The sequence below is a fragment of the Prionailurus viverrinus genome, chromosome E3 (assembly GCF_022837055.1).
Source record: "Prionailurus viverrinus isolate Anna chromosome E3, UM_Priviv_1.0, whole genome shotgun sequence".
Lineage (NCBI taxonomy): Eukaryota > Metazoa > Chordata > Mammalia > Carnivora > Felidae > Prionailurus > Prionailurus viverrinus.
Window position 1 is genome coordinate 18,665,254 of NC_062576.1, and position 21,561 is coordinate 18,686,814.

The following is a 21,561-nucleotide window of genomic DNA, read 5'->3' on the forward strand; positions in this document are numbered from 1 at the left end:
TGGCTACCCTGGGGGCCTTAGGATACCGCGCATCCACGAAGAAGGCTCAGATACGCAGGGAGAGGGTAAGTTACCTGGGATATATCCTGGAGGGCGGACAGCGGCGGTTATCAGAAGCCAGAAAAGAAACTGTCCTAAAGATCCCTACTCCCACCTCCCGAAGAGAAGTGAGGGAATTCCTAGGATCAGCCGGCTACTGCCGCCTCTGGGTTCCAGGTTTTGCTGAGATCGCCAGGCCCCTATATGAAGCTACCAAAGAGGGGAAAACATTTAAATGGGCTGAAAAAGAAGAAACTGCCTTTAATCAGTTAAAAAGGGCCCTCCTAAGTGCCCCAGCCCTGGGCCTACCGGACATTACGAAGCCCTTCCACCTCTTTGTAGACGAGCATAAGGGAATAGCAAAAGGAGTTCTAACTCAAGCCTTAGGCCCCTGGAACCGTCCAGTGGCTTACCTGTCTAAGAAACTAGACCCAGTGGCTGCCGGCTGGCCGCCATGCCTAAGAATTATTGCAGCGACAGCACTCCTAGTCAAGGATGCAGACAAACTGACCCTAGGACAGGAGATCTGGATCACGACCCCACACGCCATTGAAGGGGTCCTGAAACAGCCTCCAGATAGATGGATGAGCAATACACGTATGCCTCATTACCAGAGCCTCCTACTCAACCCTCCACGAGTGCGGTTCCACCCCAGTGCAGCCCTCAATCCTGCAACCCTGCTGCCCGACCCTGACCCAGGTGCTCCATTACATGACTGTGCGGGAATCCTGGAACAAGTACATGGATTCCGGACGGACCTGACCGACCGGCCCCTCCCCGATGCCGAGGCTACTTGGTTCACTGATGGCAGCAGCTTTGTGCGAGGCGGACACAGGTATGCGGGTGCAGCGGTGGTCACCGAAACCGACACCGTATGGGCGGAGGCTCTACCCTCCGGAACGTCAGCCCAGCGAGCAGAGCTCATAGCCCTCACCAAGGCGCTGATGCTGGGAGCTGGAAAACGGCTCAACATCTACACAGACAGCCGTTATGCATTTGCCACAGCTCATATTCATGGGGCAATTTATCAGGAGAGGGGGTTACTGACGGCAGAAGGACGGACTATAAAAAATAAGCAGGAGATACTTGACCTGCTTACGGCCTTATGGCTTCCTGCCAAGCTAGCCATTATCCACTGCCAAGGGCACCAAAAAGCTGATAACCCAGTAGCTAGAGGTAATCGAAAGGCTGACCAGGCAGCCAAGGCAGTAGCCCTTACTCCAGTCCCCACCATGACCATACAACTACCAGACCCGGGAGACCCAGTTTTACCAGACCAGCCCAAGTACTCCCAGGAGGAATGACAGCGGATCAAGAAACTCCCCATGGCCCAGGAGATAAAGGGATGGTGGTATACACCTAACAAGGAGCTCGTGTTGCCAGACCGGCTCGGAGTCTCAATATTAGAGCACATGCATCGGTCTACTCACATGGGGGCCCAAAAATTAAAAGACTTAATCCGACAGGCCGGAATTAAGATTCACCAACGGGACACCAAAATAGGGCAAGTTGTATCTGCCTGCAAGACCTGCCAACTCACCAACGCGAGGGCCACATCAAATAAAAAAGGAACCAGGCTCAGAGGCACCAGACCGGGAGCCCAATGGGAAGTCGACTTCACTGAAGTCAAACCAGGAAAGTATGGTTTTAAATATCTTTTAGTATTTACAGACACCTTCTCTGGCTGGGTGGAGGCATACCCAACCAAGCATGAAACGGCTCAGACGGTGGCTAAGAAGCTACTAGAAGACATCTTACCCAGGTATGGTTTTCCTGCCCTGGTAGGATCAGACAATGGACCAGCTTTTATCTCGCAGGTAACACAGGCAGTAGCCAAGGCGGTGGGGGCAAACTGGAAATTACATTGTGCTTATAGGCCCCAGAGCTCAGGACAGGTAGAAAGAATGAATAGAACCCTAAAAGAGACCCTTACCAAATTAACCATGGAGACTGGCGGGAACTGGGTGACTCTCCTACCGTACGCCCTTTACCGGGTTAGAAACTCTCCTTACACTCTGGGTTTTACTCCCTACGAGATCATGTTTGGCAGGCTACCCCCTGTTATTCCCAGCCTTCGAGCTGAACTTATTGCTGAGTTTAAAGATCAAGAACTTTTTCTTTCCTTGAGCGGGCTCCAGAGGGTGCACGAGGACATTTGGCCGCGCCTCCGTGCCATCTACGAGGCTGGCCCGATCCCGACACCTCATCAGTACAGGCCGGGAGACTGGGTCTACGTCAAGAGGCACCACCGAGAGACTCTCGAGCCGCGCTGGAAGGGACACTACATCGTGGTGTTGACAACCCCCACCGCTCTCAAGGTAGACGGCATCGCGACCTGGGTCCATCACACTCACGCCCAGCCAGCGGACCCCTCCTCGATCCGGAAGGACTTCGTCACACGATGGGCCATCAGTCGGGACCAACACAACCTGCTCAAGCTCAAGCTACAGCGCATTCGACCCACCTAATATTGGTAACTCTGTTATCTCTGCTTGTCATTGCTCATACGCCCCCCCAAAACATCACCTGGCAGATCACAGACACCAGCTCGGGGACAATACTTAATCAGACCTCCCAGAGCCACCCCAGGGACACTTCCTTCCCAGAACTTTGCGTAAACCTCCAGACTCTGTTCTCCTTGTCACCATAAATGCAGCCGGTCCCATGATTGGGTCCGTAACCTACATGGCAAGGGGGGAATGAAAGGGCGGGCCTACGCCAGCCGACACCATCTTGTTCTGTGTCCTTCACCTTGACCACACCTCCTCCCCTGGACTCCATCTTCTTCTGTGTCCTTCACCTTGACCACACCTCCTCCCCTTGAGTAAACCCTCCCTCACCTGCCGGACCCTTCCCCAGGACCCCTCACCAGCCAATCGGCTGAGGCCATAGCCATTACCTCACCAACTGCCCCCAGGTCCCAATAAAACCTTTGTCCTTTTGAAACTCGCTCTCTTTCCCTGGTATCTCACCGCTGCGTCGGTGCAGGTAGGGGATTGAGCTCGAGCTAGCTCGAATAAAGGCTCTTTGCTTTTGCATCGGACTCGGCTCCCTAGTGGTCTTTGGGGATCACGAATTCTGGGCATAACAGCCCCACCGATCTCTACTACCCCTCAGAACATGGAGGACAGGTTCCTATGGATCCCATCCCCGAATCAGGCTTACCCTGACAGGTCACCTGAAGAGCAACCTTTTGTTCATTATGAATCACAAATCATTTCTGAAATAGGAAGCTGCCTAAAGGCTGGCATGAGCTCCCCGTGAACTGCTGTGGATGTTCAGGGACATCTTTGGGCAGAATACCAAGCCTCGCAGCAGTCGGCCCCTGTTCAATTAAGAGAACAGAGGACTGATAAATGTTCGGTTTACTTGCATCCCCTCAAATATCCAACACGAGGGAGAGAAGAATCTCATACATTCTGAAGTAACTTAAACTCATTAACATTGAAAAAAAGAAAGAAGGGAAGAAAGCATTCTGCAGCAATGAGCTGACACAGAGAACAGGGATTTGGTGACGTCACACAACAAGCCAAAGATGTGGCTCAGAAATGACAGGAACCCACTCGGGATACTTAAAAGTATGACCGCTCAGCTAGCTAGCTAACCAACTAACCAGACAGGCAAACCAGGACCAGGAGATCAGTCTCAAACACCCTGTGAAGTGAGGATGGACGGTTGAGTTCTGTTCTCAATGTGAAACCCGAATGAATTATCCTGGAGGAGGGAGAACTGCTATCAATTAAACAAACAATATGCTGATAAAAGAGCTGTGTGATGATAACCATTAAGCACATTTATTCAGATGCTGTACACACATTTCATGCCCTCTGTTCAAGACATAGGCTCCTCATCTGTCACAGTCACACACACATGATGTACGTACTTGCTCTGATGCCAGCAGATACAAAGCCCCTCTCCCTCGGCACGCACACCACTCACCCGAGACCACCCAGGGAAAGGGCCTCCACACGCCGACCGCACGTGCACCTTCATCCATTCCCCCGCCTCAGAGCCACACGTACCAGTCGCCAGCCTCTTCATGCCTAGCAAGATGATGGAACGTTCTGCAAAGCTGGTGGGGTCACTCTACTCCTCAGGAAGGTGCCACCTCCTGTGGCCTTGTGTGGCCCCTGGCTTGGGTCATGGCACTGCAAGCACTGCTCTGCTCCCCCTTAGGGTGTAAGGACCCTGTTGACCTGAGGCTCCAGGTTGGCCATCCACAAGTCAGTACCTGGGATCTATCCTAGGCTGTGAGGACCCGGGGAAGACACAGGAAGACACCCACTTCTGTCCTCTGGGAAGTCCTGCTGCTCTGTTCTCTGTGAAACAGAGAGTTATAAATGCAGAAGGAACCAGCCAGACTGGGGATATAAACAAGGGCAGCAGGCTGGGTGGCCCCCCGTGAATGAAGCCCTAGGCCCCATTTCAAGAAGACAGATGCTGCCCAAGCCCTAGATTAGAAGAGAAGCTAGAAATAGGATTTTCAAAGGAACGCTCCTCATTAAAAAAAAATGCTATCAGGACACATGGGTGGCCGTCAGCTGAGTGTCTGACTTCGGCTCAGCTCATGATCTCAATGGGGATGGGTTTGAGCCCCACATCAGGCTCTGTGCTGACAGCCCAGAGCCTGAAGCCTGCTTTGGATTCTGTGTCTCCTTCTCTCTCTCTGCCTATCCTCTACTCACGATCTGTCTAAGAAAGAAAGGAAGGAAGGAAGGAAGGAAGGAAGGAAGGAAGGAAGGAAGGAAGGAATAAAGAAAGATGTTGAAATGAAAAAAAAAAATAAATTTTAGAAATGCTATCAAATTCTTTAAATCTCCCCTTTTCCAAGATAAAACAAATCTATTTGCAACTTGGTCTGTTGTCCCAAATATCTGGTGAATCATAGCTTTTGCTGTACTTGAGGATGCTGTTTTGGTTAATCTTCATCATTAACAGCTCTTCTGGTCATTGCACGTGGGCGAAAACTTCATGGTCACGATGTTTCTGATGGGGCTTTCCACACATGACGACTGTCTTGGACCTCAGCACAGAAATAAGTTTCATGCTAACCTGTGCTCCTTCCAGAGTTGTCTTTTTCTCTACCCCCAGTGTACCCACCTGTACCCTGGACTCACCGCACTGACCTCTGCACTGACCTCATGGTAACACAGATGTTGAGGAACGATGGGGCCTTTTACACTTTACAGGATCTGTTGATTGTCATCCACCCAAAGAACCTTCTCAAACATTTGTAATACAGAAGGTCCAAAGAAGAGCTTGACGGGTTCGGGGAATTTCTAAGGAAGGTGGCCTTCTTAAGTTCCCAAAAGCCTTCTAGGGTGGCATTTGCTTTTTCTGTTCACAATACAGTTCTCAGTTTATTGGGCTGAAATACTGCCCAGACTCTGACGTCGGACCCATTTCTGAGGTGGACTTAACCGAAGTAAAGGCTGGCATGGAAGGTGTAATTTCAAAGCATTCATTTACAATGAGAAATACAATTGTTCATTCAAGCCCAATGGCCAGCACCATCTTTACTGTAGAGAAAGCCACATGGGAAGCCAAACTATAACTAAAAGTTTGCCGATGGGGGGAAAAAATGAATTTGATTCACCTCAAACGGAGTAGCCACGCTGAGTCTGGCCAGAAGCCAGGGTCTCTGGCTTCTCATTCATCTGCTAAATGTCACCATGCGTTCTCAAGAGAAAGAATACTCTAGGCAAAATCACACTTTGTACCGAAAGGCTTTTGTCCCAAATCTAAACCGTGTGGCCCATTTTAGAGGCAGGCCAAGGTCCTACTCCAGGGTAAGCAATTCTTCCTCCCTGGCCTCTTCTCTCACATTTACTGCTTGATTTCGGGGCTCGTGGAACACCCAGAGACACAGCGCTCAAGTTCCCCTTCAGAAGAAGCAAACTGCCGTGGCAAGAATATGAATCACTGACAGCCTCCATCTGGCAGCTCCTCCCAGGTACTTAGATTTGAACCAAGGTAACGCTTTGTGTGGGTTGGTCCTTGGCCAAGACTGAGAAGTATGGCAGTACTAGGGGCTGGTCATTTCTGCCCAGTGCAGGACTCCTCTAATGGGCAACCTGGGCTCTGGAGCACCCTCTACTCTGGAAGTCCCCTGGGATTCTGGACATTCTGGACAAGAGACGGGAACTCCTTGAGAGGAACAAGACATCGAGAGGACCCAAGGAAGAGGTGACCTGGGCTTGCCTCTCTATAGCCCCAGAAGGATGTGCCGGCGCCTTGGCTGCAAAGACTCAGACCTCAGTGATGAATAGTATCTTTATTCCAAAGTCCTCTGCTGGGATTGTGGTGTCCTGAGCAGGTATTTTTCCAGTTTCAGTGAAGCAATTCCTTCAAGAAACAGTCTAATGGTATTTCCAAATCCTCCAAGCTGGGTAACCAGGGGGATTTTATGAGACATATTTATTCTACAATCCAGCATCTCACAAGACATCCAGAAGCTTCTTGTAAGCTGCCTCTCCTGCCTGCCTCCCAGGCAGAATTCTCACGTTGCTTCTCAGACATGAAAAATAAAATGAAAAAGCTCCTGTTGTGCAGGATGAAACCGTCTGAGCTGAAAGGTTCCTGCTTCCACCCCAGCCAGTTGGTAGACATGCCTGTCTTCCACCTCCGTCCTGTCTGTGTAAGTCCCCTTGTGGCTGGGAGCCTTTCTCTGCCGTGGTCAACCCGACTTTAGTCTGCAAGGCCGAGGCCGTGGTTGAAATGTAACACAAAACTACCCTACTTCTATTTTCATTTCTATCAGACCTTTCTAATGATTCCTTCTTGAACTGACGCTTAAATGGCTAAAGACTGATCATAATAGAACATTTAATTGTTGACTTGTCTAACTCTCTCAGCCCTAATGAACTATTGTGTTTTCACTGAGCAGCTTACATGGTGTTTTCTTCCTGTCACTGAAGAGAGCAAGGGGGCTGAGGCAGAATTCAGATGAGCCCATGCTCACTTGGTGTTCTCATCCTAGTCATTTTCCATCCGACAGCGAGGAACAGAGCCCTCTGGAGGGAGAATCACAGAGTTCTGGGGAACAAGCTTTCGGACATGATCACATGCAGGTCCTCAGAGAGGAAGAAGGCGGCTGAACAGGAGTTACCAGAGACCATGTCACCCTGTTGGGATTCCTAGACGGGGTGCAGGCTCTGCGTGTTAAAGGCTGGTGTTGGAGCCACTCCAGTTACCTTTCTTCTCACAACCCCTTCTCACTGCCTATGGTGTCACCTCCGTGCCATCCCCCGGGTGCCCACCACCCTCCCCTGTCACCAGATCATTCCAGAAGCCTCTTGACTGACCCGTGTTTATCCCAGCTTCACTACAGTCTGCTTCCAGCACAGCAGCAAGAGGTCTTTCATGTCCCTCTCCATCTGAGGACCCTCCAGTGGCTCCCAGCTCACTTAGAGGAAAGCCAGGGTTCTGACCACAGCCTCCACCCCCACTGTTCCCTCTAACGTCGCCTCTTAGCGCTCACCCTTTGCTTGTTCAGCTCCAGCACTACTGACCTCGTACCTCAGATATTCTTCACACGCTTCCTCTTTAGGGCTTTTCACTTGCCATCCCCTCTACTGGAACAGAACTCTCCTGGAAACCTGCGGGGTTCACTCCCTCATACCTTTACCCAAATGTCATCATTCAATGGGGCCTCTACCCCTTACATACTCCCTAGCCTCCATCTCTGTCTTCTTTTTCTCCATAGACTTTACTACTGACACACACTTTAGTTCACCTACTGATTTTGTTTACTGTTGATCCACCTGACTGGGATCTTAGCTCTAGGAGGGCAAGGATCTTCCTCTGTTGTTTTCACTGCTGAATCGTCAGTGCCTAGAAAAATGTCCAGCACTAATTAGGTGTGCAAAGACATATTTTTTTGAGTGACTAGAGTTCATAAATCAATGTAAACATGCATAAATGAATGAACAGGCATTCATTTCTGGCCACGAATGCCAACGGCCAGAGTCTACTCTAGGCCAGAAGCCTGGACGTATCTGCACTTTGCATCCTAGGATTCTGGGCATAAAGAAATCTTCCAATGGGAGACGGCGATGCTAAAGGCAGAGTGAGATCCAGAGCTCAGAATGAGCCCCAGCCTTCCAGCCAGAAGCGCTGATTTAAGCCTAGGGCAACATGATGGAGGAGGAGGGGATGTGAACCTGAGTTCAAAAAGGCCCTGCTTCACAGCATGAGAAGGGACAAGTGGACTCAAGGAGCTTCCCTGGAGGCATCAGATAAAGACAGTCCGGTGAGTGGAGGAGGCATCACTGTGAACACCCCTTGAGTCTGGGGATGCTCTGGGAGCCTGGGGATGGTTTTGGCTGTTAGAGCCCAGAACAATCCAGGACAATTTTCCAGAAGGAGAAGAGGGGACGTTGGCTACCTAGGACCATGTCCTTTGTATAGGACCGATTCAATAGAATCGTGGGGCCAAGGACAATGACTGAGACACATCCCTCTCCGAAGGCTTCTGGAGAGGGGAGTTCCATTTATCCCCTGTTCGCCAAGTCTGGGGTTTCAAACTTCTTACAAAAAAGTAGTATTTCTCCATGAGACTTCGACATTTGAGAACCTCAGTCAGTTCAACCCAACACTTATGTATTCATCAAATTTTCAAGGTACGCACATTTTACATTCTGACAGTTGTGTCAATCCGCCCACCAGAAAGTGTGTACCGATTTATATTGTCTGTTTCTCACGCCTTACATTGAGTATCTCTTTCTACCTGCTTTGAGGGGAATCCTATTTCCCAGAGACTTGTCTGCTTGATTTATCCTTCCAAAGTTCTGGTCCTTGATTTGATTCATCAATTCCACAGACTTTTTGCTTTGTGATTAATGGAGGCTCGTATCTTTATTAATTTCTTCCACCACTTTTTATTTTGCTGTTCATTTTCTAGCTTAGTTTGAATTCTTCATCCAATTATTCTCAATCTTCCAACGTTTTAAGCGTATTTATGTTAGCAGTATCAGCTTTAGATGAGGAATTTTTACTAAGAATAACTTTAGTCCCATCCCCGTATGTATTTGTATACAGTGGTCTCATCATCTTAAATGTCTAGTCTGTCTTTTCAGTATTGATTTCCATTTTGACAGAGAAGCTATTTTTTATTTTGTTTAACTTCCAGATGGCTATCATTTATCTTCATTTAGGCACAGTCTTGCTATTAATGGGATCAGGAAATCGAGTTTGTAAAATTTTCATTTGGGGATTGGTTGTGGATTTCTTTGCCTGTGTATGTACATTGGATCAGTCAGGATGGGTTAGGTTAAGCTGCAATGAACAACTAAATATTCTCAGTGCCTTAACTACCATGGGTAAGCTGGGTGTTCTTCTCATCATGTCCATTTAAGGACTGGAGAGGATAGAGGCTCCACTTTGACAACTGCTTCCATGATCACAGGGGCAAAGAAAAGAGAACCTGGCTCTTAAAGCCACTTCTGTGTTCATTTCATTGGCCGAAGGAAGTTCAGATGCCAAGGTTCCACACAGCATGGATGTCTTAACCTCCCAAGGGAGGAGGACTGAGTATTTGTGAATAAACATTCTATCATATGCATTCAACAGATACTTATAAAAGACTGTGGAGACACCTCCTGCTATATACCAGAATTTGTCATAGACTTTGGAATCCTAGCAGATATTGTCAGTTGATGTCCTGCCACCCCTTCTCATCCCTGACCCTCCTGTTATCATCCACTTTCCAGCCAGAGGAGGCCATGTGACCCAGATGTAAGTGGAAGTTGGTGAGGTTCCTAGGAAAGCTTTTTTTTTTTTTTTTTTTGCTTTTTTCTTTTTCTTTTTTAAGCTTTTGTTTTTCTGATGTTGGTGCTGCCTGGTCTTCTTCCTCCTTCTTCCTGTCTTGAGTGCTAATGTTGAGAAAGGCCAAGAGAATGCCAGAAACATTTGCCTTGACATTGTTGAGCATCTAAACCAATGTCAGCAGCTGCCTACTCACAGATTTCTCATATGAAGAAAAAGGTAGCCTCGTGTTTGTATAAACCACTGTGGTTGGGTTTCTTGTTACTTGCATCTGAAAGCATTTCTGAGTCATAATCGAATTCAGCATGTAAACAAGACAATTCCCATCTTCAGTGAGAAATAATCCATTAGCAGTATTGTTATGAAATTATAGAAAATACGTTCATTGGTCTCTGCCCCCAGTTCCTGCACACAACTCCCAAAAGCCTTGTAATTTCCTAACCCATCAGAGCACTAAGAGCTTCTTTTGTTCCAATATTTGAGATTTGATCCCAGTTCCTGACACAGTTCCTAAATTCCCCGGAATTTCCTGGGTGATAGCAGTGCCTTTTGTTCTAATGAGAAAACTCTGGATGGGCTAATGGGTGGCCCCTGGATGGGGGCTGGTTACTAGAGAGACCGTGATTAGAAGCTGGGGATTTTCAGCCCTACCACCTCTCTCTGTGCCTTGCCCCTCCGACCATTCTCCACAGAGGAAAGAGGGATGAAAACGAGTCAATAGTTGTTCATGCCAACGTGATGAAGTCTCCATAAAAATCCAATGGCACAGGGTTTGGAGAACTTCCGTGCTGGTGAACAGGGTTGGTGAACCCTCCCAGAACTTGCCCCATGTATCTCTTCATCTGGACAGTCCTCTGTACGCTCTACCACACATCATCTTTGTCAATGTAAATCAGTGTTTCTCTCAGTCCTGTGAGCTGTTCTAGCAAGTAACCGAATTCAAAACGGGGGTGGTGGTGGTCATGGGAACCTCTGACTAGCAACCAGGTCAACATAAAATGTGGGTAATCTGAGGACCTACCACTTGGAAATGGCATCTGAAGTGGGGGGCAGTCTCGTGGGACCGGGCCCTTAACCTATGGGTTCTGTGCTACTCCTGTTAGGGTCGGAATTGAATTGAATTGTAAGATACCCAGCTGGTATCATGGAGAATTGCTTGGTACCAGGGGGCGGGAGGGGAACACGACACATCTGGTGTTAGAAGTGTTGTGAGTGTGGTCGTTGTGTGAGAGTAAAGGAGAGAGTCACAAGAAGAGTGCGTTTTTCCTCCTCATCTGTGGACAGCTGAAAAGAATGCTAAATATGTATTCTAGATATGTAAAAGAATTTATACGGTCCCAGATGATCAAAGGTGTTCAAATATGTGCTAGGAGACAAAGTAAGATTGTCAAAATGTTGAGAATCGTTGCACAAAGAATCTATTTTTTCCCAACACATAGTTTTCTCAATTGTTATAGGTGCAACGACCACACTAACAATTACTTAGCCAACTCTAATTTTCACTGGTATCAGTGACTCACCACTGTTATTTTTACAACAGCTTTATGGAAACTAGAATTCACATACCATATAATTGACCAATTTAAAATGTACCTAGTTCTTAGTATATCTGCAGAGTTGAGCAACTATCCCCACAATCTATTTCAGGGTGTTGGCATCACTCCAACAAGAAACTCTATATCCTCTCAGGAGAACTCCTTATTTCCTCCCCACCTCCCCCAACCCCGCTTGCCCCTCCTCCATCCCACTTCTGCCCACAGCCCTAGGCACCCACTGATCTCTTTTCTGTTTCCACGGATTGACCTCTTCTGGACATTTCATATACGTGGAATGATACACACATCAGGTGGTCGTTCAAGATGAGCTCCGCCCACTTACATGTTCTCACAGTTCGTCCGTGTTGTAGCACACATCGGCCCTTCGTTTCTTTTACTCCCAGTTATTCCATTGGATGAGTACAGCACATTTCTTCATCCATTCGCTGGACGTTGCAGTTTTTTCCTTTTTTTCTATGATGAATAATGCTGCTACAAACATTCACGTACAAGTTTTTGTTTGAACACCTGTTTTTCATTCTTTGGGGGTATATACCTGTGAGTGAAATTACTGGATGTTTAACTTTTTGAGGAACTTCCAGGCTGTCTTCCTAAGTGGCTGCACCCTTTTACATTTCTACCAACAGCGCATCACATTCCTATTTCTCCTATCCTCTCCAATGCTTGTTATCATCTGCGTTTTTTATTGTAGCCATTCTAGGAAGTGTAAAGTGGTATCCTGTTGAGGGTTGGATTTGCATTTCCCTGATGACTAACAATGTCGACATCTTTTCACATGTTTATTGGCCATGGGTGTATCTTCTTAGACTGAGTTTTTTGCCCACTTTTTCCATTTTTTAAAAAATGTTTTATTTATTTTTGAGAGAGTCAGAGAGAGAGAGAGAGACAGAGATAGAGAGAGACACAGAAGCTAAAGCAGGGTCCAGGCTTTGAGCTGTTAGCACAGAGACAGATGTGGGGCTTGAGCCCACAAACCGTGAAATCACGACCTGAGCCAAAGTTGGACGTTTAACTGACTGAGCCACCCAGGCATCCCTTTTGCCCATTCTTTTTTTTTTTTATTTCAAAAAAAAATTTTTTTTCACCGTTTATTTTTGGGACAGAGAGAGACAGAGCATGAACGGGCTAGGGGCAGAGAGAGAGGGAGACACAGAATCGGAAACAGGCTCCAGGCTCTGAGCCATCAGCCCAGAGCCCGACGCGGGGCTCGAACTCACGGACTGCGAGATCGTGACCTGGCTCAAGTCGGACGCTTAACCGACTGTGCCACCCAGGAGCCTCCCCTTTGCCCATTCTTAAATTGAGTTATTTGTTTTTGTGTTTTTGAGTTGTAAGAGTTCTGTATCTATATTAGTACAAGTTTCTTGTCAGAAATATGATTTGCAAAAATTATCCCCCATTCTATGGGTTGTCTTTTCACTTTTCAACTATGTCCTTTAAAGCACAAACGTTTTTTAATGTTTACTTATTTTGAGAGAGAGTGAGAGAGAGAGTGCATGAGTGGGGGCAGGAGCAGAGACAGAGGGAGAGAATCCCAAGCAGGCTCCATGCTGTCAGCATAGAGCCCGACGTGGGGCTTGATCTCACGAACTGTGGGATCATGACCTGAACCGAAATCAAGAAATGCTTAACTGACTGAGCCAGCCAGGCACCCCAAAGCCCAAAATTTTTAAATTTTGATAATGTCAATTACCTGTTTTTTTCCTTCTGCTGTGTTTTTGGTGTCAAGGCCACAGAGATTTACATCTATGCTTTCTTCTAAGAATTTAATAGTGTTAGCACTTAACATTTAGGTCTTTGGTCCATTTTGAGTTCATTTTTACCTATGGTGTGAGGTAGAAGTTCAACTTCATTCTTTTGCATGCAATATCCAGTTGTCCCCACACTGTTGAAAAGACTGTTCTTTCTCCCATTGGGTTGTCTGGATGCCTTTGTTGAAAATCAATTGGCTCTAAATATGATGGTACATTTCTAGATTTTCAATTCTATCCCATTAATCAACATGTCTTTCCTTACACTAATACCACACTATCTCGATTACTGTAGCTTTCCAAGAAGTTTTTAAGTCAGGAAGGGTGAGTTCTCCAACTCTGTCCTTCTCTTATAAGATCTGCTTTGGCTATTTTGGGTTCCATAAATTCCCATATGAATTTTAGCATCAGCCTGTCAGTTTCTGCAAAGAAGCCAGCTGTGGTTTTGATCAGGATTTCATTGAATCTGTAGATCAATGGGAGAAGTGCTGCCATCTTAACAACATCGTCTTCCAATCCAGGAGTCTGTTTATTTAAATCTTGTTTCATTTCCTTCAATAATGTTTTATAGTTTTAGTGTACAAGTTTTGAATCTCTTTTTTAGTTAAATGTAATTAGTATTTTATCTTTTGATGCTGTTGCAAATGCAATTGTTTTTTCTTTGGGGGGGGGTTAGGTTTATTAATTTATTTTGAGAGTGAGAGTGCGTGAGTGGGGGGAATGCAGAGAGAGAGAATCCCAAGCAGGCTTAGCATTGTATGTGCAGAGCCCAACGCAGGGCTCCAACTCAAGAACCAGGAGATCATGACCTGAGCTGGTCTATAGCCTGGCCCCCTGAGGCTTGGAGTTGAACAACGAAATTGAACAAAACTAAGCAAAACGTTGGGGGGGGGGGGGGGGGGGTTGGTGAACGAAAGTGTAAAAAGCAAACATAGAAACCTCAAGGGGAAGTAAAAGTGTTTTCAGACACACACAGAAAAGGAGTGTCCCCACGTGCTCTGGCCAAACCAAACGCCCCCTTTTACTCAACTGTTGAAAACAAAGAAGAAGAAAAAGCGATGAAAAAGTCACACTTTCATACCCCTTCTCGGAAGAAACAGTCAGCGGGGACAGGACGGCTCACTGCCCTGAAAGACCTTGAAAGATTTACCCCAGATAACACAGCACACCATGATCAACCTCCAGAGGCTCTCAAAACCACTACAAACTCCGGTCTCTTCTGTCATTTCATCATCGATCGTTTCCTGTCAAGCATTGAAGCCATACCAGAAAACCTGGACAAGGATTTGCTCCCCATACCAAAGTGAGAAAAGCTGTTTGGAAAGCCCCCCCCCTTTTTGTTTTTCCATTTGCCCAAGGCCTTTCCACAATTCTTTCCTCCCGGTTCCAAATGTCTACAGGTCAAGAACTTGAGCAGTCCGGTCCACAGGGGCCACGGTTGGGAGACGGCACACCCTCCAAAGTCCCTCCAAGGGAGTCCCGAGTCTCCCTAAGCGGCTCCGATGGGCTCTGATCACCCCTTCCTTATTTACTGCCATCAGGCACTTGGAGGTGGACAGTCGGTGGGCAGCGGCCGGGCGACCCGGAAAGGCTGAGAATGCCGCCCCCCAGAGCACCGCGCCCGCCCGGCCTCGGGCACACCATTTAGCCGAGTTTTCACCCAAGGCAAAGCCCCGGGAGAGGGGGGGAGGCCCGGGGAAAGCTTGGGGCCAGACCCCAGAGGACGACGCTCAGCAGGGCCGGGACAATGGGCGGCGGGGACCCGCGCGGGGGGCGTCCCGGGAGGCCGGCCGCCCCGCCGTTCCCGGGGACTCGGGCGGCGGCCCCGAGCTGGACGCCTGGCCGCGGCGTGGCGCAGGCCTGGTCCCTGCCCCGAAGCGGACACGGCGCGGAGCGGGCAGCCAGCCCAAGCACGGGGCCCTGCGGGGCAGCGGGCCCGCCCTGGCGCGGGCCACGACCCCGACCCCTGGTCCCCGGCCCGCGTGCTCCCGGCCGGCCCGGCACGGCTCACTCACCTGCCCACGGTCTGCTTGGCGAGCTGCTTCTTGCGGTTCAAGGGCAGCGGCAGCGGCGGCCGCGGGGCTCGGGCCTGGAGCGGCTACAACGCTTCCGGGTTGAGGCGGCGGCGGCCGTTACTGCGGCTGCTGCAGGGGCTGAGCGGGTTAGGGTTAGGGTTAGGGTTGAGCGGCGGATGCCGCGGCGACTGCGGCGGCGCCGGCGGCAGTTGCGCTGGCTGCAGCTACTACTGCGGCTGCTTCGGCGGCTGAGCGGCGGCGGCGGCTGTGCTGGCTGCGGCTGCTACTGCGGCTGCTGCGGGGGCGGAGCGGCGGCGGCGGCTGCGACTGCGGCTGCACTGGCTGCGGCTACTACTGCGGCTGCTGCGGCGGCGGGGGCTGTGCCTGTTGCTGCTCCTGCGGCTGCTGCGTCGGCGCCGGCTGCGCCTGCTGCTGTGGCTGCTGCTACGGCAGCAGCGGCTGCGCCTCCTGCGGCTGCTACTGCGGCGGCTGAACGGCAGCCTCGGCGGTGGCGGTCACTGCGGCTACTACTGCGGCTGCTGCGGCGCCTGAGCGGCGGCGGCGGCTGCGGCTGCTACTGCGGCGGCTGCGGCGGCTCAGCGGCGGCGGCGGTTGCGGCTGCTACGGCGGCTGAGTGGCGTCTGTGGCGGTGGCAGCTGCGCCGGGTGCGGCTACTACTGCGGCTGTGGCTGCTAGGGCGGCTGAGCGGCGTCTGTGGCGACGTCGGGGGCTGCTGCTCCCGGGCCGGAGCCCAGCCCTCGCCGTGTCACTTCCAGCGGCGCTGCCCGCCGGGGGCCGCGCGGGGCCGGGCTGGCAGAGGAGCGCCGGGCTCGGGCGCGGCCTGGCCCCGCCGCCTGAGTCCCCTCCGCCCACCCACCTCCTCCCCCCACAGCAACCCGAGCCACTCCGCAGAGCGCGCAGAGCCCCGCGTCCCGGCGCCACCGCGGGTCCCGACTCCCGGGCCCCGGCTAGGCCGTGCACCGGTGGGAGGGGGCGGCGGTTCGTGATCTCGCGGTTCCTGAGTTTTAGCTCCGCGCTGGGATCTGTGGTGAAGGCTCGGAGCCTGGAGCCTACTTCGGATTCTGTGTCCCCCTCTCTCTCTGCCCCACCCCTGCTTGTGCTGTCTTTCAAAAATGAATAAACGTAACAAAAAATTTAGCGACGCCTGGGTGGCTCCGTCGGTTGAGCGTCCAACTTGGGCTCAGGTCATGATCTCGCAGTTTGTGAGTTTGAGCCCCGCGTCGGGCTCTGTGCAGACAGCTGGAAGCCTGGAGCCTGCTTCAGATCCTGTGTCTCCCTCTCTCTCTTGCTCTCTCTGCCCCTTCCCCGCCCATGCTCTGTCTCTGTCTCTTAAAAATAAATGTTAATAAAAATACTTTTTAATTTAAAAAAACAGTGGCTACTTTTTTTTTTGCAATAATTTTTTGATGTTTATTTTTCTTGTTTGAGAGTGAAAATGGGGGAGGGGCAGAGAGAGAGAGAGAGAGAGAGAGAGAGAGAGGGAGGGGGGACCTGAAGCAGGTTCTGCGCTGACACAGGCGGGGCTTGAACTCCAGAGCTGAGAGGTCACGAGCCACAAGATCACAAGGCACGAGATCACAACCTGAGCCAAAGTCAGATGCTTACACTGACCGAGCCACCAAGGCACCCCAAAACAGTGGTTACTTGTGACCAGGGTAGACATTGGTGGGTTTGGAGGCTGTGGCCAAAGGAAGACATACACGTACATTTGTCTCTATGGGAGGAGAGTATTCTCCAACCGCTTTGTTTGGGTGGAGGCCCACTCAATGTGGTCTGCTTTACAAGTAACAGCATAAATGGGCTGAAGTAAAATCAACAACAAGGAATATGTTGCCTCCAGAACCCCCAAAATACGGAAAGATTGGAGACTTGTATGTCCTCAACAAACCTGTCCAACAAATGTCCTCACGGTAGGATGTCATACCTGTGCTCCCGGAGAAAGATGGGTAAGTTAAGATCCTGCCTGCAAAGATGACATGTGATAGCAGAAGGGTTTGGGTGCCCTGTGCATAACAAGGTAAAACATGTCCCCTTCAAGGTCAAGGGAAAGGTGGCCGACAGGACATTGAAATCGGCGCTGAACAGAACCTATTAGCCAAATCTATAAGAAAGAGCAAACTATTCACCGTCTTTTAAATCTGTTGGGATCCCAGGTGTTTTAAGGGTAGCAGGGTTTATACGGATAGAACTATAACTGAAAACAGTGGCTACTTATGGGGCACCTGGCTGGCTCAGTCGGTTGAGCGTCCCACTTCGGCTCGGGTCACGATCTCGCGGTCCGTGAGTTCGAGCCCCGCGTCGGGCCCTGTGCTGACGGCTCAGATCCTGGAGCCCGTTTCGGATTCTGTGTCTCCCTCTCTCTGACCCTCCCCCGTTCATGCTCTGTCTCTCTCTGTCTCAAAAATCAATAAACGTAAAAAAAAAAAAAGAAATAAAAAAAAAATACAATAAAATCTGAAAACGTCTGAATTCCAAAACTCATCTGGTCCCTAGGGTTTTGGAAAAAGGACCGTGGGCCTGCTGTACTTTTCACATCCACGTTTAAGACAATAGACACACACGGCAGGGAGGAGTGTAATAATATTTGTACATGGATCTACACTTGATTGATTACGATGGCCTCTACCTACATTTGAGAAACAGAAACAGAATCATAAAGGCCAGACATCTCCAGTCCGACAAGACTGCCTGGTGTGCATACTGACTCTGGGACCCTACACCATATACCCATGTCCAATCTCGGGGGCAGTGGGCTGTCGCGGACACACTGGGAACCACGACCACAGACATCGTTTCCACTTAGAATAACATGCTGCCTTCACGTGTAAACCAACGCCATAAGGCCACACGTGAGCACATCTGTTTAGGGTTCATTTTGGTTCAGCGAACCACGGGCTTTCTTCACTCACCTATAAACAACCCTGTTTGATTTCACAGTAGGTAATACAGTGGATGACCAGGCCACGGAAGCTCGGATTCAGAAGTCGTGGGGAGAACACATTCCTTTCCTCCTCTGCTCTATGCAGAGGCTGGACGGGTTCCACTCAGACTGAAGCGAACCAAGCACAGCCACCTCCCCTGGAAAAGGCGGAGGAAGTCAGGGCGTGGAATAGGTGGCGGGTGGAGGGAGAATGTTACCGCTGATAGAGCGAGGACACTGTTTGCGAGGCCGAACACAGAAAGGGCCGTCTCGCGGAAGGGAGACAGATGCGTCGTGGCAGCAGAGGACTCCCCTGGGACTCACGGGCAGAGATGCCTCGGACTCACATTGCCCCTAACGGAACGGGCTACCTCTCGAGGTAGAGACTCTGCTGCTCCTGGAGAAGGTAGATAGAGACCTGTGAGCGGGGTGGGTCCGCAAGGAACGTACCACAGCAGGACAAGCCAGGTAGGGACCCGGGCACACTGGACGGTCGATGCCCCACCCAGACGAGACAGCACCTACGCAGCTGCAGCTACGACCACGTGTACTCGCGTCGCGAGGGCGCGATGCCAGGCTTCGCTAGGTCTTGCAAGATTTGAGAAGAAGCTGGAAGTCCAGGTTTCCACGTGAAAACTCCCAAGTGTTCAGTATGGCCCAATGATTGTCATCAAGACTTCCACACGTAAGAAATAGACCAAACAGAACACATCTTCACCCTGCAGGCAAACATCACCCATCTTGGGTTTTCACGATTCACATATCCAGCATCTCAAAGGACTCGACCAGGCTTTCCCAACCTCACCACTCTTGACATTTGGGACCAGATGATTCTGTGCGGCGAGGCTGTCCTGGGCGGTGTAGGCTGGTCAGCAGCATCCCCGGCCTGTGTCGCCAGATGCCAGGAGCACCCCACGCCCGAGCCAAGTCACGACAAAAACAAAAACGTCTCCGGCCATTGCCAAATGTCCCCCAGGGGGCCATCCCTGGCGGGAGCCCCTGCACTAGAGCAACATCCAACTCTCAACTTCCAGGATTCTGTGGAAGCGTCGTCACACAGAATTCTAACACGGGGTTTCTTAAAGAAAGAGTTGCCTGGGTGAAGTGAGGATTTCTCCCTGCTTTGGAGGCAGAACCCTGGTTTCTGATGAACGGCAGCGCTCTCGTTAACTAGCCCGATGACCTCTTTGAGTCCTCGCTTCCTCATCATTAAACCAGGAATCCATAACATCACCTCTGGGAGTTGCTGTGGACAAGGCAGTGAGAGACTTGACTCAAAAGCATCTAGCCCAGCAAGTCAGCAAGCACCAAAGACATTTCATCCACAGGAACCCTTCCCTGGCGGGCAGCCGGCCCGGTCTCTACAGTCGGAAACACACGGGATCCGGAGTCACACCCCGGGGCCCAAGTCCTGCCTCGGCCACTCGCTGGCCGGGCAGACAACGGCAGGTCATTTTTCCTCTCTCTAAACCAGAAATGATAACAAGCACCAGTAGGTGAGACCAGGCCAGGTGGTTCGGTACAGCGCTTGGGAAACCAAACCAGGAGAGAAGTACTGATGATGGCTACTCTCGGATCTCTGAAACGTTTCTGTAAAGGAAAGGACGAGCTCGTCGACACATCCAAGAACTGAGAAGGTAGTAATGGGAGGGTGGGGCGCAGGAGGAAAAAGAGAAAAATCAGCGCAGGAATCTTCACCTCCCCAACCTTTTCCACAAGCAACTGCCCACTGGTGACCCACAGACCGAATCTGGCCACAGATGTGTTTTGTTTAGTCCCGCTCAGGGTCCTGGTGGTCGTTTTCAATTGGCATTCAATGCCACCTCATCTTCATGAAAATCCAGATTTGAGGCCTTTCTCAACAACTCCAAAGGTCGGGCCCGACAGCGGGCCCATATTCTCACCTGGCCCTTTGGTAAGACAGGCGCCGTCGGGTCCCCCACGGCCCTCACCTGGTCCAAGTCGCTCTTATTTTCTTCTTATTAGCCTGGCCCCCTGAGGCTTGGAGTTTGCAACCCTGACTTATCTAAAGGCTACTATCTAGGAGAACATTCAGGCCTCCAGGGAGAGCTTCCATCTTGGCAGAAGCCGACACCCAAAGAGACACTCCCTTCCAGAGCCTCACCCGCATAGTCAACTCTGCTATTAGGCCCCAGATCCCTGTCCTCCTGGACTCATCGACCTCACAACCAAATGCGCAAGTTCCCCACCTTGGTGCACCCCTGCCTCCACACCCTCCACGCCAACTGCCATCCGCAGCTACTGGCTTCTCTGCGTCAGGGATTTCCAAAAAGCTCTTTCTTTCCTTTTAGCAGGACTAGAAAAGACCACACTTCCTGCCTCCTGCTGGTAAGAACACCCCGGTTATCTTGCGGGGGAGGGGGCTCAGCACCCTCCCATTCTAGGCCCCTGTGGCTTGCGTGGGGCTGACTCCATTGCCATGTCCAGGGAAAGGCAACTGACCCCATCAGATACCTTCAGAGTCTATCCTGGGGCTCTGGCCACAGTGAAAGGTATTCTTTGTCCCTCTGGGACTTGAACTGAAGACGTTGGAAGCCGGGGGGTGGAGGGGTCGGGGTGGGGGGGCGATTCCTGCTTATCGACACAGCTTCCCTAAAGAGTGGAACCCCTGGAGCCAGCCCTGGCTGCAACTATATTGCTTTTGGACTCTTTTCCTCACATAGGAGCCAATCAAATTTTCAGCTTGGCTTATAACAATTCCAGTTGGTCTGGTTTTGTGGTTTTTTTTCTTTTTTCCTCATTGAGACAGGGAGCGGGGAAGGGGCAGAGACAGAGAAGATCCCAAGCAGGCTCCCCGCCATTGGCACACAGCTTCATCCCAGGAAGTGTGAGATCATGACCTGAGCTGAAATCAAGAGCCGGATCCTCAGCCAACCGAGCCACCCAGGCGCCCCTCGAGGTGGCTTGACTGACAATCAAAAGAGACCTACGCGGCACCTGGGTGGCTCACTGGGTCAAGTGTCTGACTTCGGCTCCGGTCACCATCTCTCGGTTCGTGGGTTTGAGGCCCGCGTCAGGCTCTGTGCTGACAGCTCGGAGCCTGGAGTCTGCTTCGGGTTCTGTGTTTCCCTCTCTCTCTGCCTCTCCCCCGCTCCTGTTCTGTCTACCCTCTCACTCAAAAATAAATATTTACCAAAAAAAAATTTTTTTTAATCAAACAAAAAAAAAGGGACCTACTCAATACAACAGAAGTTTGAAAGAAGTGTTGAAAGATAGAGGGGAAAGCCTCTGGTCAAATTTTCTCCTGTGTTTTTTTGTTTGTTGTGTTGTGTTACCTCTCTCCTTCCAATAAGAGTAGAGTTTCACTTAGTGTGTCAGCCATCCCTCTGTAAGGACTTACCTCGTGGTACATAATCATTTTTGCTTGCCTATCTCTTCCACACGTCTGTGGAGCCCCTTCAGGGCAGAAGCTGCGTTTGTATTCACTTGGATTCTTTTCTACTTTCCACAACGGCACATAATTTGGGCTCAAT

The 21,561-nt window shown here is 50.4% G+C and overlaps 2 protein-coding genes across 7 annotated transcripts in view; both read right to left on the reverse strand.

Annotated features, from left to right (window-relative positions):
- LOC125154806 (uncharacterized) overlaps nucleotides 1-21,561 on the reverse strand; it is a 520,558-nt gene that overhangs the window by 59,318 nt on the left and 439,679 nt on the right. The window lies entirely within an intron of this gene.
- LOC125154812 (arp2/3 complex-activating protein rickA-like) overlaps nucleotides 1-21,561 on the reverse strand; it is a 50,903-nt gene that overhangs the window by 25,330 nt on the left and 4,012 nt on the right. For 2 of the 6 annotated variants that reach the window (XM_047839480.1, XM_047839479.1), the window contains exon 2: nucleotides 15,127-15,264. The exons of 1 other annotated variant lie outside the window; for it this stretch is intronic. In XM_047839480.1, coding sequence (XP_047695436.1) covers nucleotides 15,210-15,264 — 55 coding nt within the window. In that variant the 3' untranslated portion in view covers nucleotides 15,127-15,209. Of the gene's footprint in view, nucleotides 1-3,204; nucleotides 3,365-3,644; nucleotides 3,754-4,061; nucleotides 4,359-15,126; nucleotides 15,265-19,322; nucleotides 19,697-21,561 lie in introns of those variants that run through there. 3 more of the 6 variants (XM_047839478.1, XM_047839477.1, XM_047839481.1) reach the window with 3 other exon arrangements.